General features: G+C 39.9%; 1 protein-coding gene across 3 annotated transcripts in view; it reads left to right on the top strand.

Moving 5' to 3' along the window:
- The window catches only part of TOGARAM1 (TOG array regulator of axonemal microtubules 1), a 1826974-nt gene that overhangs the window by 1370994 nt on the left and 440124 nt on the right, over positions 1–15856 (top strand). For all 3 annotated transcript variants that reach the window (XM_044074274.1, XM_044074275.1, XM_044074273.1), the window contains exon 18: positions 14710–14822. In XM_044074274.1, the coding sequence (XP_043930209.1) occupies positions 14710–14822 (113 nt within the window). The remainder of the gene's footprint in view (positions 1–14709; positions 14823–15856) is intronic.

Below are 15856 nucleotides of genomic sequence, written 5' to 3'. Positions count from 1 at the left end.
TATATATATATATATATATATATATATATATATATATATATATATATATATGGTGTGTGTTAACTTTTTTATTTTAATATTTTTGGTATTTATTACTACTGTTAAGTCCTTTTGGAATTCTAACATACTATTGTGTTGGTAGTATGCTTAATACTGCTTTAGGCCATTATGGGGCTTTTCTAAAGTGTTCTGTGGCTTGTATTGTTAAGCTGAATATTTTGTGTTGTTACTTGAACACTAGGCATCTTGATTCCTTTGTTTATCTGCTTCAGTTTGAAGTTCTGACAGGAAAATATTGCATTTTTCACATTTTTCTTCATTTTTATATTTACTACTGGCTTAACACTGCTGTAATCATTTTTATCATTAAAATCACAATTACTTTATTTTTATTTTCTGTGGTGTACATTTTCATTTCTGACAAGGGAATCTGTTAAGAAATGCTCATTTATGTCTTAAAAGGTTTCTGTTTGAATTAAGGAGATATAGTTGATATTTTGTCACTATATGGACAAGTGAAGTTTACTTGGAACTGTGACTATGTGTGCTCTTTACTACACCGCAGTTTATAGAACAAGGCTTAGCACAATTTAAACTGTTTCTGCCATGTTTTATGCAGTTTAGCCCTATAGTACAGTGTAGCATAATAATGTCTAAAGCTGCTATTATAACTCTATATTGTATGCAGTTTAGCTTATTTGCTATGTGGGAACATAGTTTATATTTTCTATTATTGCTGCCCTTAGTCATCCCCTAATAGTGTCAATATATAATTTTGGCTGGTGTTTTTTTCCCTGGAAGTTATGGATTTTGATATGCCCAAACACACAAATGCACTTGCACACCAATTAAATCCAGTATCACCTAAAAAGAAAAAGCTCATCAAAAGCACACCTTAGTTTATGGTTTGTGAATCTCCTGTAGCTTTAAGCTGGCTTGCAGAGCATTTAACCTTTTTCCCCATCACCAGCTGGTATGAGCTTGCAGCCCTCTATAGTATGGGGTCAGAAGCATCCTCCAGGGCTGTTCCAGTACCTGGTTCACTTACTGGAGAACCAAACCCTTTAGGTGTATGAGAGGTCCGAGATTAGAAACCCTTTGCCAACATAATACTCTGCTTCAGATATTGTGTCCTGTAGTGTTGTTCATAGTAAGAAGAAACAGAAACGTTACCTCATGACAATCAGGTTATTAACATATATAGTGTTGATTTGTTTTTCTTAGCTAATACAGCTATTTTCGGAAGCTATGCTCCTATTCAGAATGACAGTGGGGATACCTTCTGTAGAGATCAGTCTAATGCCACAAATTGTGACAGACAGTAGTGAAGACTCCTGATACTTCAGAAGGTGAATTGATTCAAAAACCCAAGCATGTGTTCACCTTTCCACAGATGCTAGCTAGCTTTAGAGATGTATTTGACTAGAAGCAATCTGGAGCTCCAACAGAGATTGGCAGAGTTCATGATCTTATTGGGGATGAGATTCCAAATATTTTGGCTGTTCCTCCTGTATTATCGGCTTTATAACATGTTCATAAAACTGCACGTAAAACCCCTTTAGCTAGTGAGCCAGTTCCTAAAATGGCTGTGAGGAAATAGAATTTATACTCTAATCTTGCAGCTCTCTATGCTCCTTTGTTAGTTGACCCAGCTATGGTTTCTCCAGCTGCCAACTCTAACAAGAGAGCCTTAGCTTCTTCTAGCCATACACTGCCAAATAAAATTGGCAAATGATTAAAATCTGAGGGGAAAAATTTGTCTTGGTCTAGTAATTTAGAATTTTAAATTATCAGTGCTTTATTTGGAAATGTGTTTTGTAAAGTGCTTACAGCTTAGATGACTTTGTATCTTTGCCTGTTAAACAGAAGTGTTATAAATGTTTAATGGGAATCAGGTTTTGAAACATGCTTGACATTGTGTCTTGGAAAGTGCAGACATTATTTCTCGAATACAGCCTCATCTTTTGTACTGAGGAGATTTGCTTGGTTACATAACCAGAATTTGTCTGAGGATTTTAAACTCAGAAAAGCTCCTTTAAGTTCTGAATTTGTGTTTGCTGCTGTTGCTATCCAGGTTTTCAAACAATGGGATGCTAGAGATAAATTGATGCATGGATTATCTAGAATGTTTCATATTCCCACGTTCTCCCCTAACAATGTGTACAACATTAAAGGACAGAACAAACAAAAATACGAAACTAACAAGAGTCAGCATACCAAGAGGAAATGGTAGGAGGATAATGCTTCCAAGTCAAATAAAAGGGGTTCCTTTCCCAAAAAAGATCTTTCCCCTGCCAAAGATTGACACTGACAAGACTTAGGGCATCTTGTGCCTCCTTCCCTTTCAGTATCCTCCAGGCTTTATCTCAACCCAGCAGCTTGACCACAAATAGTCTCAGACTGGTGAGTGCTGAGGAGAATTCAGTCAGGATATTCTTGGCAGTGAACAGAAAATCCTGCTCTCTTCAGAGTAATACCCTGCATCCTCCAGACCAGACATATCTGTTCTCTGGAACTCCTTCACAAGTTGCAAGCAGGGGTTGTAGAACCAGTTCCTGCACCATAAAGAGGAAAATTATTTTGCAGCAGAATCCTTTTTGTACCCAAAAAGGAGCTATCATGGAGACTAGTTTTCTGAAAGTACTCAAATTCAAAATATTCACCCTGCAGATGATCCTACCTCTTCTTCAGGACCATTGTTTTATGATGACTTTGCATCTGAAGGATGTTTATTATTATGTGCCAGTTGCTCCCAGTTTCAAATTGAACCTACTAATGTCCTGTATCACAAATTGTCTTCCTGGGATGTATGATGTGCACAGAAAAAAGTATGGGCTTTCTACCAAAAGACATAGTCCTGACTGCTCAGAACATTTTTAGTGGTTTCACTCTGCAAGAAGCTGCCTCCGCAAGTGGGTTTCTCACAATTCTAGACCTCATGGCATACTCATCTTTGATGGTACTTAAAAACTGGTTGGACCCAGCACCTGATTCCCTTAGAACTCCAGGTATCAGTGCTGGATTTTGTGAAACAAGAGTTACAGTGGATAAGGAGTCAGATGTGTCTCATTCCGGACATACCCTTCTCTTCAAACCCCTGTTCAATAAGGCTGATGAACTCATCAGATTTTGTATGAGGATTAGTGTACAGGGGAGTTCAACTGCAAAGTGAATGGGGTCCTTTGGATGATACAAAGCACATAAACATCAAAAAAATGTTAGCAGAGATTAAAATCCTAAAAGTCCTTCACCACTTAAGGTCTCCAAGTCCCATTTTATTGGTCATAGGCAATATCACAAACTGAACAGACACGGGGGAACGAAGTCACTCCCTCTGCTGGTCGGCAAAGATGACATTGGAGCTAGCCTTACAGGATTCTGTGACACTTCAAGCCTCATGCGTCCCATAAGAGCAAAACCTAGTGGCAGACAGACTAAGCAGATCCTGGATGGACCCTCACAAGTGGAAACTCAGGACAGAGGTCTGCCTGGATTTGGTCCAGATGTGGGGTTGGTTGAAATATTTTATTTGAGACATCTTTACAGCCATGCTTTAAGGACAGAAACATTCTCATTCCCTTGGATGGGAATGTTCCTTCATCTGTTTCCACCGATTCCCTCTTAACGGGAGTGGCCAATGACAATTACCTCAAGCTTCCTCAGACTCTGAATCTGCTCACAGAGTGTCAGAGGTGACTGGTGTACCCCAGTTTATTGCAGTTGCTACCAAAGGCCTGATAATTCTGTCTTAATACCTTTTTGGCACTTGTTCCAAGAAGATGTACAACAGGTATTGAAGGAGGCAAGAATACCTGTAACTAGCAGATCTTATATTTACAAGTGGAAGAGGTTTTCTAAGTAGTGCCTTACCAGTATCAGAGGGCCCAGTATGGTATCCACCCCTCTTGTTTTGAAATATTTGTGTGGTCTACTCAACATTGCCTTATCTTGTGCATCTGTTAAGGTGCATCTTGTGGCCATGTCAGCTTATGTGCCCATGGATCCCCCTCTTTTGTCGCTTTTTGTGGGCAGTTTATAAAAGGAGTATTGCGCTTGAGACTCCCTTCTTGGGATCTCAAATTTGTTTTTGAAAAAAATACCTCATTTCCTTTTGAAATCTACCTTTCCTGGCTTATTTGATGTTTATCACTTAGAAAGCAGTTTTGCTTATTGCACTGACATCTGCAAGGTCAGTGTCTGAGCTGCAGGCTATCGTGGTGGGCAAACCTTATCTGATTTTCCACAAGAACAGGGTTGTTTTACCCACTAATCCTCCTTTCATGCTAAATGTAGTTTCTGATTATACCCTGAGTCAAGCCATCAGGCCCTATTTTTCATTCTGGAACCTAAAAACAATGGAGAGTGGATTCTGCATACCTTGGATGTGCATAGGCTGCTCAGGTACTACCCTGACAGAACTGTGCACTTCAGGAAATCTGAACAGCTGTTTAGTTAATATTCTATGGCTAATAAGGGCCAGCCTGTCTCTAAGCAAACAATTGGTCATTGCTTGTCCCCTGCTCTTGTCTTTGTTACTGCCACCATGGTAATTTATTACAGGCAAGGTTTAGGCACATTCTACCAGAACCTTATCCTCTTCGATGGCATACCAAAAAGGGGTGAACTCTAGAAGCATTCTAGAGCAGCAGCTTCTTCCTCTGTTCATACCTTTACAACACCCTAAAAACTTGATTATTTCTCAAATTCCAGAGCAGGTTTTGCAAGGATCATTCTCAGGGGCTCCTGTACCCTTATCTTCCTCCTCCCAGGTAGGATAAGCTTTGAGAATCTACCCATATTTCACTGAGGCAATGTGAATGATTAACATAGTACAGTTGTGCAAGTCCTACTTTTCTCTAACAGCAGATGTTTAAATTTCACACTGTCTCAATGGCAACACCCACCCACCAACTCCCTTATTTTGTGTATAGCTTGATGGTATCTAACCTTGTTGTGTTGTTGCCTGACTTTGGTTATTTGTGTTGGTGTTTTATGGCTGCAGACTGGTTGGTTTCAGGCAGTTCTTGCTTCTGGACCTTCTTGATTCTTCCTACTTTGCACTAAAAGCCTGAATAATTCACTTTCTGTGTCAGGGTTAAGGTATACGTTGATGGGAGGGGCTTAGCTAATCTCATATCACAGAGATTCAAAGAAGGAGATTCTGAGCTCTGGGGTTTGTGCAGGTGCAGAACTCATATGCTGCTGAGGCAGTGTGAAATTTGAACAGCTACCTTTACAAGTAAGTAGAACTTAGACAACTGTACTATTCATAAGATGATGTATAGTGTTAGGCTTGGGTTCAAGAGCACGGTTGGAGTTAGCACTCATGAGTAAGGTGGTGTCGGGGAAGTCATGTTTATCATTCTTAACTAGCACTTTTCATTCAGTTACCTGGTTCCACCATGTATGGAATTATACAGGCATACAATTTTAGAAACTGGGAATAAATCACTGTTTACAGAACTGCTAGTACTGTATGGTGTTATTTACCATCCTTAGATGACAAAGGTTATGTTGTGGAAGATTTGCTTTGTAGCTGATATTTCTACTGTATTCATTAGCATCTATAGAAGAGTTTGACACTGTAGTCTGCAGTACTGCATGAATAGTAAGAGAGTAATTTCATGTATTTTAAGTGTTTTCCACTAAAGCTGTAGCTTTACTGTGATTCTTAATTCAGCAGTTAATTCTGTAAAGGAAAAAGACATTATACACCAAATGTCTGAACTTGCAATTCCTCTTATACTGAGTAGGATTACTATTGCAACAACACATCATCAGAAGGGTAAAACCTAACCTGTCTCACCAAGGTCTAATCTCACCTCACGTTCCCTATTAGTGGGTAAACAATCGAACGCTTGGTGAATTCTGACTCACAGTGATAGGAAAAGCCAACATCGAAGGATCAAAAAGCAACAGCACTATGAATGCTTGGCTGAAGTTAGTTATCCCTGTGGTAACTTTTCTGACACCTCCTGCTTAAAACCCAAAAAGCCAGAAGGATCATGAGGCTCCACTTTCACGGTCTGTATTCATACTGAAAATCAAGATCAAGCTAGCTTTTGCCCTTCTCCTCCATGGGAGGTTTCTTTCCTCCCTGAACTCGCCTTAGGACACCTACATTACTCTTTGACAGGTGTACCACCCCAATCAAACTCCCCACCTGACACTGTTCCCGGGGCAGGTTGAGCCCGGAGGCATTATAAATAATCAATTTATGCAACCTGCATAATAATTGTATATCATCAGAAGTGATCTTGTACAAGGCTCCTTAGGCATCTGCCTAAGGCCTTGTACAAGTTGAGTGAGCCTTATCAATGGTCCCATCATTCATTCCAGCATTAAAAGTTTTACTGATGCACAGTCAGGGTCACTAATTAATTTGTGTCAGTAAGTGAATTAAAAAAGCTGAGTCTTCGGTCCCCTTCATCTACTTAAATTAACACAAGTAATACATTTATTGTTGCTAACTTGTCTGATGTATATCTGGCTGAGCTGTGTGAACTCATGATTTGAACTTTTCCATTTATATATAGGCAGTGACATGAGCAGATAATTCCATTATTTATTTAAGTTCTTTATTTTTCCTTAATTTGAAAATACTGCTACTTAAAAAATAGAAAATGTCTGTATGTTTTTCAGTTTTTGCAAAGGTATTGTATTTTTCCTATTTTGTTTCACAATCAATATTGTTTTTGACTTCATTCCTCCTACCATGTGTGATGAAGACCTGCAACCCTATTAACTGTAACCCTATGTAACTATGTAGTATCCCCATTGCATGAGAAGGAATGTTCTGCTTATTTAAATTCCTCAGACCAGGTTGTTTTTTTGTAAGTACATGTGGCAGCATTTTCACTTGTATAGCCTTGGTTTACAAGTATCAGTATTCTAAGGATCCATCCCTGCCAAAAAGCTGTCAGGTATTGCTTAAATATTTAAGGTTTACATAAACATGATTAAGGTGGCATGCTTGTTTTGATTTAACTGGCAGTAGTATGATAGAAAAATTGATGCATGGGATATCTAGAATGTTTCATATTCTCATGTTCTTCCCTAACAAGGTGTACAACATCAAAGTGCAGAACAAACAGAAATCTGAGCCTAACAAGAGTCAGCATATCAAGAGGAAATGGCAGGAAGATAATGCTTCCACCTTACTCCTGGCTAGGTTTGTGTTTATGACTGCAGGTAGTAGTTCACTTAAAGAAGCATTTTGCTTGTGAACAGCTGGTCTGCTAGCACTGAAGCTTTACAACTTTACTTTACTGCCCCAATCACACAGCCTGTAGCTTGACCATCTTAGCCTCCACCTCCCCCAAAAGACTAGCCCAACAATTCTATGCATTTGAGAAGGAGTCTTTCATATCTTTAGTGTTTGCCTTGTGGTTCCTGCTAATGTTGGTTTGCTTTGGTCCCACTGCTTTGCTTAGGCCTTTGGAAGCTGAGACTTTTTTTGTAATTATTATTTCTTTAACTTTACTCACAGTCCCAACATCAATATCAGAGGTTCAAAAAAAAAGGTGTCTGTCTGCCTGTTGGAATTATGATTAGGAGTTATTGGTATTGGAAAGTACAAGACAGTTATGTGATCGTTGATATAACTTGTCAGTGCTTCCAGTATAGGTGTCTGACTGCAGCAAGTTGAGATACATTTCTGTGGCTGCTGAGTGTGTGTGTGTCACGTTTTATATGAATAGTCATCAAAAGCAGGCAAAGAAAGTAGTTGTTTAGTGTGGTGAAAGCAGAGGGCAATTAAGTGATGACTTCACTGTGCGTTTGCAGTGTACGATCTAGCAGTTGGTACAGAGGATTGTGGAGCTGTGGTCCAGGGTTTGATTACATCAGCCTCGACTCCATTGCCGAACTGTGTGACTTTGAGAAAGTCACAACCAAATGGAGCTCCAAGGTCCATGGAGATTGGTATTCTATCCTGGTTAGTAAATACATATTAAAAATAAAATAGTATGTGGTTTACCATTGAAATGTCGCCGTGCAATTGCACGGCTATGAAGTATTCGAACAACAGATGTTCGAATACTTTATATGTGTACAGGTTACATGAGCGAACGTCATTTTTGCGAATGGACTGTGCATTCGCAAATATAATGTTCGCTCATGTAAAGGGATCGCGGTACAGTATGGTTAGGGAAATACATCCCTCTCCTCACTGTAGTGCGATCTTGGAGTTGGAATATTAAGTTGTGGGGGGTGCAGGGAGGCTTGCCCCCCTGCATAAATGGGATGTTAGGTTAGCTAGTTAGGGAGTTACGGGAAGGGTGGGATTGCTGTTAAGTGCTGAAAATGTCGTGATCGACATTTTCGGCATTAACAGCTATTTTACGACATTAGGGGCATTCGGTAATGTATACTGTTGGTGAAACACTTCACTAATAAGTACACTTTTTTTTTTAATTTCGAGATTATGATAGTAAACCATAGTATGTCAGCATATATCTCTGATAACAGCAAGCTAAAGGACATTACTGTGGACATTTCATGTGTGTGACTTCTACACAGTCAGAGATGACACCCTCCGTGGGACAGAATGTATAAGAAGGAGATAAAGTCAACGTTTGTTATATTTTTAGAGGCACACTAAAGACACAGCCCATGTTTTGGTTTTGCCTGATGTAAGCAACCTGAAAGCAAATGTCTTCAGATTTTGTTTGCAAGTAACTTGAGCATTTTACATTTTTTTTCTCATAGGTGGTGAATAAGTAATCTATGCAAACATAACTTTGGTTTGTTTTTATAACATTAGCAAATCCTGTTATTTTTTTTTTCCCCACTTGAAAGTGATGTTTTGCAGTAACTGAAATGTTATTTATGAAAACAAGGAAGCAAAGGAATTGTTGCTTGGAATTCTGGCATGACTGTAAGAATTTAAATGTGCAGCTGTTCTGTTACCTCTGCACCTAAAAGTAAATTATAACTACAGCATGTAAATGAATATACAGATCTGTTGTCCAAAGCAAAATTACTAGAAAAAGTCAGAATCACGAGTTCATAGCATCAGGTGCACTTCAAATAATTGGTGAGTTTTAAGGGAATTGCAGTTTACTGCTGATAATGCTGTGCCTGTTTTCAGTGTAAGGGATTTTTTGTTTTGTTTTATTTTGTTTAGCAAAAAAATAAATAAAATTAAACCCAAATCTCTGTAGTCATTATAAATATAATAAATAAAATTGTCAATTTGGAGATGTGACTAAAGAAATGGATATTGGTGAAGTTGAGGATGCCTGGTTCATTATCCTGTGTAGTACCCAAATGGGACATGATCCAGCTTGGTATATCAGCATGCTGAATACCTTCAATTACATTTGCACATTAATATTCATTATGACATTTTCATCTTCCACTGTAAAACATGCCTAATGGTAATAGATGTTCTTCATCTCACATTGCTGCAGTCCTTACTTATGGGTAGTCCGCTGTCCTCGGTCACTCCGATACCAAAGAGCTGACGCCGGGTCATGGGGTCATCATTCCCTATCGAGATAGGCGTCAGGTATATGCAGCATGACCGGCGTCATATCTCTTTTGCTTTGCGGTCCGTCGATGCGAAGCAGAGTTGCAAGTGCAAAGTTAAGTCTTTTCTTTTTTTCGCTGGAATTTTTCGCCGGATACCCAGGTTTTAAACAAGCTGGTTGGTATTTTGTTTTTTTTGCCTCAGTTACTTTCACCGGATGTCAGAAAGATGTCAGAAAAGTTTTTAATTGTATGTGGGAAACAGATACTACATAGGCATATACTCGCTGCTTTTGTATTTCCTTTGTTGTTTGGTTTTGTTACGGCGTAGTCGGGTTGTGATTTTATTGAAGCAGGAGGTTAGATGGCACTAGGTTAGTCTTTGGCAGGGTCTTATAATATGTATGCATTAGCCGGTTGCGGCCTTAAGTAAAGGCACTAAAGAAGACAAAGAGAACAAGAGACCTTTAAGACCTAGCGTTTGGAATTTCCGGACGCTGGACTTTCAAACGAGTAAAAGGGGCAGCTGAACAGGTGGATCCGCTGAAGTTTCTAAGTTGGGCTCCAGGAAACTTTGATTTTACAAGATGCCTCCTCTCAGGGGCAGGCCAGGCTGAAGGGGCTACTCCTCCTAGGGCTCTACTGCTTATGCCCTTAAGGGTCCAGTTATACTATTCTGCTTCTTCTCTAAGGCTCTCTCTCAGCCTCTGCTTGGCCTCCTTCCCTCTTCAGTCTCTTCAATTTCAGAAAATCTGTGCTAAAAAATGGAGAGGTTAAAATGGCAGAGGATTTGATTACTTTAGCAGGGTTCAGGAGTTCCTCTGAATAGAGCCCCCAGGATGGCCAGAGAGTTGGGAAGTTTGGACCTTCTGAGATGATTCATTCTAGTCTTCTACTTTCCCAGAGGATTTCCTTTCCTTATAGAGATGATTCATGAGGGATCTCCTCCCTCTTCTCTTTCCATCCCATTTTTTTTTCATTTTCAGGCTCTCTCCATCCGGGAGGGGACATTTTTTAAGGGACAGGAGTACTTGGATCTATTGTTTCAGAAGAGTTCTTGTTTTTTCCACAATGCTTAGACCCCTGTGGATACCTCCGGTTTTTTTGGATGTTTCAGATGTTTTCCCCGAAGCCTCCCCCCAGGTTCCTGTGTCTGCTCTCCTGCCCCCCAACCGACATTAAATGGGGGCTACAGGGGCAGGAAACAATCATAAATTAAGAATCCAGAGTCCGAGACCCAGAATTATTAGGGAGCTATTCTGGAGGGTATTAAGAGCCTCTGAGCTGCTTAATCTAGAAGAGTAATACTCTGGATAAGCAGCAAAGAGAGCTTTGAACTGCCAGTTTCATATGTTGAAGCATCAGAATTTCCTCCCTTTCTCAGCTATTTCTAAAGTTAAAGTTCATGGATTTGTAGAGTGCAAAGAATTGCAGGGGCATAGTTGCATCTCAAGTGAACAGGTGGGTAAGCACCTCAGCAATGTAGTTTAGAATTGCAGGTTTCAGCTTCTTCTCTACTGGCGAACAGAAACGCACTGATTGCAATGTAGTTCCTCTGCTACAGGCCCCTTCTTCTCTGGGCTTTAGTTGGCATTCTTAAGCTTATCAGTCTTTGTTGGCCTAGGTTAGTGTGAAGTTTTTTTGAATATGTCTGAATACAAGTAAGTCTAAAACTGGTATAAGTCTTTGCAGGTTTTGAAGTTCCTGTGAGTCAGTTACTTTTAGTCAGTAAGACTAAGAAATTTGCTGGTACAACCTCCAAAGTTTAGTAGGTAGACCTAGGCCTTTTGGGCAGAGGGTACTTCTTCTGAGCCAGGGGACAAGGGAGTGCAGCCTTCGGCAGGTAGATCCAGACCTTCAGGCCAGAGCTCGGGTTAAGGTCACTCTCTGGCTCTTTGGTGCAGCAGAGGCCAGTCCTTCAGGCAGCAAAATTGGCATCTGGCGTAAAACAGCTGCAAATAGTTCTTTTTTCAGCAGCCAGATTGGAGGAAAGAAGTTTTATCTTTTCAAACTCAATTGGCATTCTCTTTCCATACACAATTTCAATTTCCATTATAAACCTCCTCTTGCAAGTTCTATCTCCCATCAACCGGGTTACAGGTTCTCCATCCATAGAATTCTTTCTCCAATTCAATTAGAGCTCCTGAGACAAATTTTCCTTTTATCTCTGGACGGAAAATTTGAGATTATCTATCCTCAACACTTGGATACTACTTTTTTATTCTCGCCCTCTCTTTTGGATGGGATCACACCTCTATTCAATTTGGGATAGTCAAAGCCTTACCACTTCACCTGGAAATCACTTTTCTCTATCTGCAACACCTACGGCGTTAAGGTTCATGTTCCTTCAAAGAGGCTTACATGGATTTACTCTATCTCTCAAAAATTTACATTCACAGTTCTCTGCTTCCAGATTGCAGGTACTACACTTAAGAGAAATGGAAATTTATTTTGCTGGAATACCTGTTAGTTTTTTGGCCTAACTAAGGCCCAGAGTGATTACATTTGTTCTGGCTGACCTGAATCTTCTACATATGCAAGCTGAATTTATCTTTATCTTCAATGACTGTCTGATTATGGCACAAGGGGCCGAACTTCTGGGTATTCTTGGGCTTGTAGACTGTGTGATAAGATCACCTGAAGATTCGACAAAGTCTTCCAAATTGACAGTGAAGTAGCCTTCTTCTCTGGGTGCTTGGTGTGAGGACAAACAAAGAAGCCTTTCTTATGGCCTACAAACCCCAATGTGCGGTTTGCCTTTGAGTCTTTATTTCCCTATGCCAAATTGCATATGAGGATCTACTAAATGGACAGTCCCTTCCTGGACATGGCATTCAGCAACACTCACTGGTCCCATCTTCCAATAATACAAAATTGCACTAGAGGGAGTCTGTATGGCTGTCAATACAGACCTCTGCTGCCAAGGAGAAGATTGCATATAGGAGGAGGATTCTTGCATCAACAAGGGATGCCTCGGACAGGCTGAGGACCAACCTCAATGGAAAATGGGTGCAAAACCGGCCCTCGTGGGGAGAATTTGGTTTAGCGACAGTGGGCTCGGAAATGTGCTTGAGCTAAGGTCCAATGGAAAATGGCTTTCAACCTGCGTGGCCCAGGGCACTTCAGATTTCAGCCGGACAACACTAAAGAAATGTTGCAGCAGTCAGGCAGGGGGGACCTCTTTCAAAGCACAGGCAAGTCAACTGTTCTGTGGAATTCAAACAGACAACACTACTGTCATTACAGGTTTCAACCACAAGCAGGGGAATTTATTTCTTAACTCCTTTGCAGGACAAATCTTTTGCAGATAAACTGAACTCAATCTACGGAAATCATTAACGGGTACAGTTGTTAGTAGAAGACAGAACTCCACCAACCTTTCTGTGGGAACTTTGGTTCAATCTACAAACAACAGTTGACCTTTCATGTCACACAAAAGGAGAACCTCGTTAATCTTGCCTTTGAGCTCTCAAAGTTTGTCACACTGCAACGAGTGTATCCTCCATCCTCAAGTACAGTCTCTCTGCACAGACACAATGGAACAAGGACAAGACAACCATCCTCTCTTGGTCTAATCTTCCTTGGGTACTCAGTTTCTGAATATTTATTTTTGAGGAGTTTATGGCCTAGTACCTCGCGTTCACCTTCCTTGTCTGGAACCCATTTTTATTTGGAGCATTCCACCAGTGCCTCTGTCCAAAACAGAGTGGTTTGGTGTTGCTTACACTCTGGAGGGTGGAGTGTTTTAATGTTCTGAGTCAGCTCACAACAAGTAAAGCTCCACTTATGAGGCATTTCTGCTCAGTAACCTTGTGACTTTCCTTTTGGTTCAACCCCAAATTTTTAGATTTTAAGGCCAGAGACCAAGAAAGTCGGAAGCTCCCTACTTGGAGATTTTTTATTTGGATTGTTGAAAAAAACTCAGATTTTTATACTTTTGAGCCTTTTATGTTGTGCCAATATATGAGTATGCATCCATTGAAAAGTGGTTTGTCTTTCTCCTCAATAAAGGTCCATGCTTCAGCCATTTCTAACCTCATAGCAGTGGCCCCTCTTCCTATTTCTTATCTCACTTTGACTTGTATCTGGTTTGTTACTAAATTTTCCTTTGTACCTACAACTTTGTTTCTAATTGGCCTTAGATCAACATATTTATTTTGTAAACTTTGGGATCACCTTTGAGTTTGCAGCTACTGGGCTTGCAAAAGAAGTGCTTTCACATACAGGTTTTTTGTTGGCCATTACCTTTCCAAGAAGCTTTGTTCCTGAACAGATTATAGGGACTTTTCCTTTTCTGGTTCACATTAAACGTTGGTTTGAAACAAACTTTTTAATCCTTCCTTAATCATTGTATTTCTTTCTATTATTTTTTTAAATCAAAGGTTAGATCACATATTTGAACAGCCTCATTCCAGGTCCTGCTCTGCTACTTCTTATTGAAAAACTTTTGAGCTACAAAGACAGTTTTTATCGGGTTGGAGTTCAAATGGAAGTTAAGGGAGTATGAAACAGTCTTCCTCTTTATTTTCAGTCTGGGGTTTAAATTTGCTTCTGCAATTTTTAACCTTCATTTTGGCCCCTAATTTTTTATGACTTTCGTTTTATCCCTTTAAGGTAGCTAAAATGGATTCTGGATTCCCATGGGACTGCAGCAGCTACCAATGAGGCACTATTGTACAGTTCCTCTTTATAACTAAATGTAGGCTTGGAGTATCTACATTACTGACAGATCATTTTTCCCTCCATTGCCACAGTCCACTTTTTCTTTTGTCTAAGGCTGCCGCTGGATTTGGCACTTTGGAGCCTGTTTTTTGTTTTTTATTATTCTTTTTTTGGCTGTGGCCTTTACCCCTGAGCCTTTCTGATTCTGGGGGAAGAAAAAGTGCTGCAATATGATGGCCTCCTCATGCCTTTATACCCTGGCACAGGTGATGTCAGATCTAAATACATGACTGATCAAGCCTACTTTGTGGCATTAGATGTTACAGCTGGATGTTTTCTAGGTGTGCTTTTATCTGGTGCTTGAACATGGTTGATTGCTATGGTTGGGTCATGTGTACTTTTGTTGTAGTGCAATTTGTCTGTATTAGAAAAGGCTTTCTTTTAGCAATAGATCATGTACAACTTGAATTTAAATATCTCATTTAGAACTTCACAGTTTAATTATAATTCTGAAGAGCAGTTTTATGGTCAAGTGAAGTATATAGTATACCTATACTTTTTTTCTTTCCGCTTTAGGGGGTTGGGGAACCAGATACTCCATCAGCAAAGGGCAGGCGTTCTCATCCTGGAAGTGGAGGAAGTATGAGAGTATTGTCAAATTCAAGAGATACACAGGGTTTACTGGGAAGGTAAGTTTTATTTTCAGTGTAATATGTATTCTGCACAAAGTGTTTACAAGAGCTGTAGTAATTTATTACTTTATCTCTTAAAGATGGTCTGTTTATTGTATACTGGTTGCAAGTAGATTTCAGTGGAATAGGGAGGGCTTCAAGGTGCATTCTAGGTGACATAATTCCATCACACAAAGATCTGTAGCACAGCAAACTTTGTAACAGTTCTGCCTTGCTGCCAATCATATCTTTGAATTCCAGTGGGATGTAAATGCATACAGTATCACCCATTAAGTCTAATTATGCTGAAGATGTATGGGAGAGAGATGTGATTGCCACTTCCCACAATCCAAAACTTCTGAGGAAATCTGATAATTTTAATCATGTTGGAACCGCGGTGGTACGGCGGTAGTGTTGTTACCTCACAGCAAGAGGTTCTCCCGTTCGATTCTCGGCTGGGCTTGGGAGTGCCTTCTGTGTGGAGTTTGCATGTCCTCCCTGCGGTTGGTCGAAAGACATGCGTGCGTAAATGGGTGTGCCTTCATTGAAGGTTGGGCGTCGAGCTGGCACCTCGGCGTTTCGTAAAAAAAATCTACTGCCAATCATTAGTGGACCGGAGTTCCACTGTGGCAACCCCTTACCGGGAAAAGCCGAAAGACAAACAACAAGTAGCATGTTACACAAGGTACATTTGGAGAAAATAAATTGTTGTGAATCAGAAACTGACAATGATTCCCCCCCATGCAAGTTTTGTTGAAATAAAATGAATTCATGAAAATAAAATTTTATTAAAATCATTCCATTGTACTATGAAATATTTTTATACCAGAAATAGGAGAATGTAATAAATTTTACAGACGTTGAAAATTGAGTTTGCTTTGTTTTAAAGTAGACTGCTATTTTTATTTTTTTATTTTTCATTTTTTTTTTTTGCATTCCAGAAAGTTTCACCACAACTAGTGCATAGATTCTTAGACTGTGTCTGTTGTGAGCTTTCTTCAAACCACACCCTGAACCTCACCTAGGTATCAGAAATGAACTTTGGGCCTCCT

The sequence above is a fragment of the Protopterus annectens genome, chromosome 6.part0, assembly GCF_019279795.1.
Source record: "Protopterus annectens isolate FY-2018-M chromosome 6.part0, PAN1.0, whole genome shotgun sequence".
Taxonomy (NCBI): domain Eukaryota; kingdom Metazoa; phylum Chordata; order Ceratodontiformes; family Protopteridae; genus Protopterus; species Protopterus annectens.
This window is presented reverse-complemented; position numbering and strand designations above follow the sequence as displayed.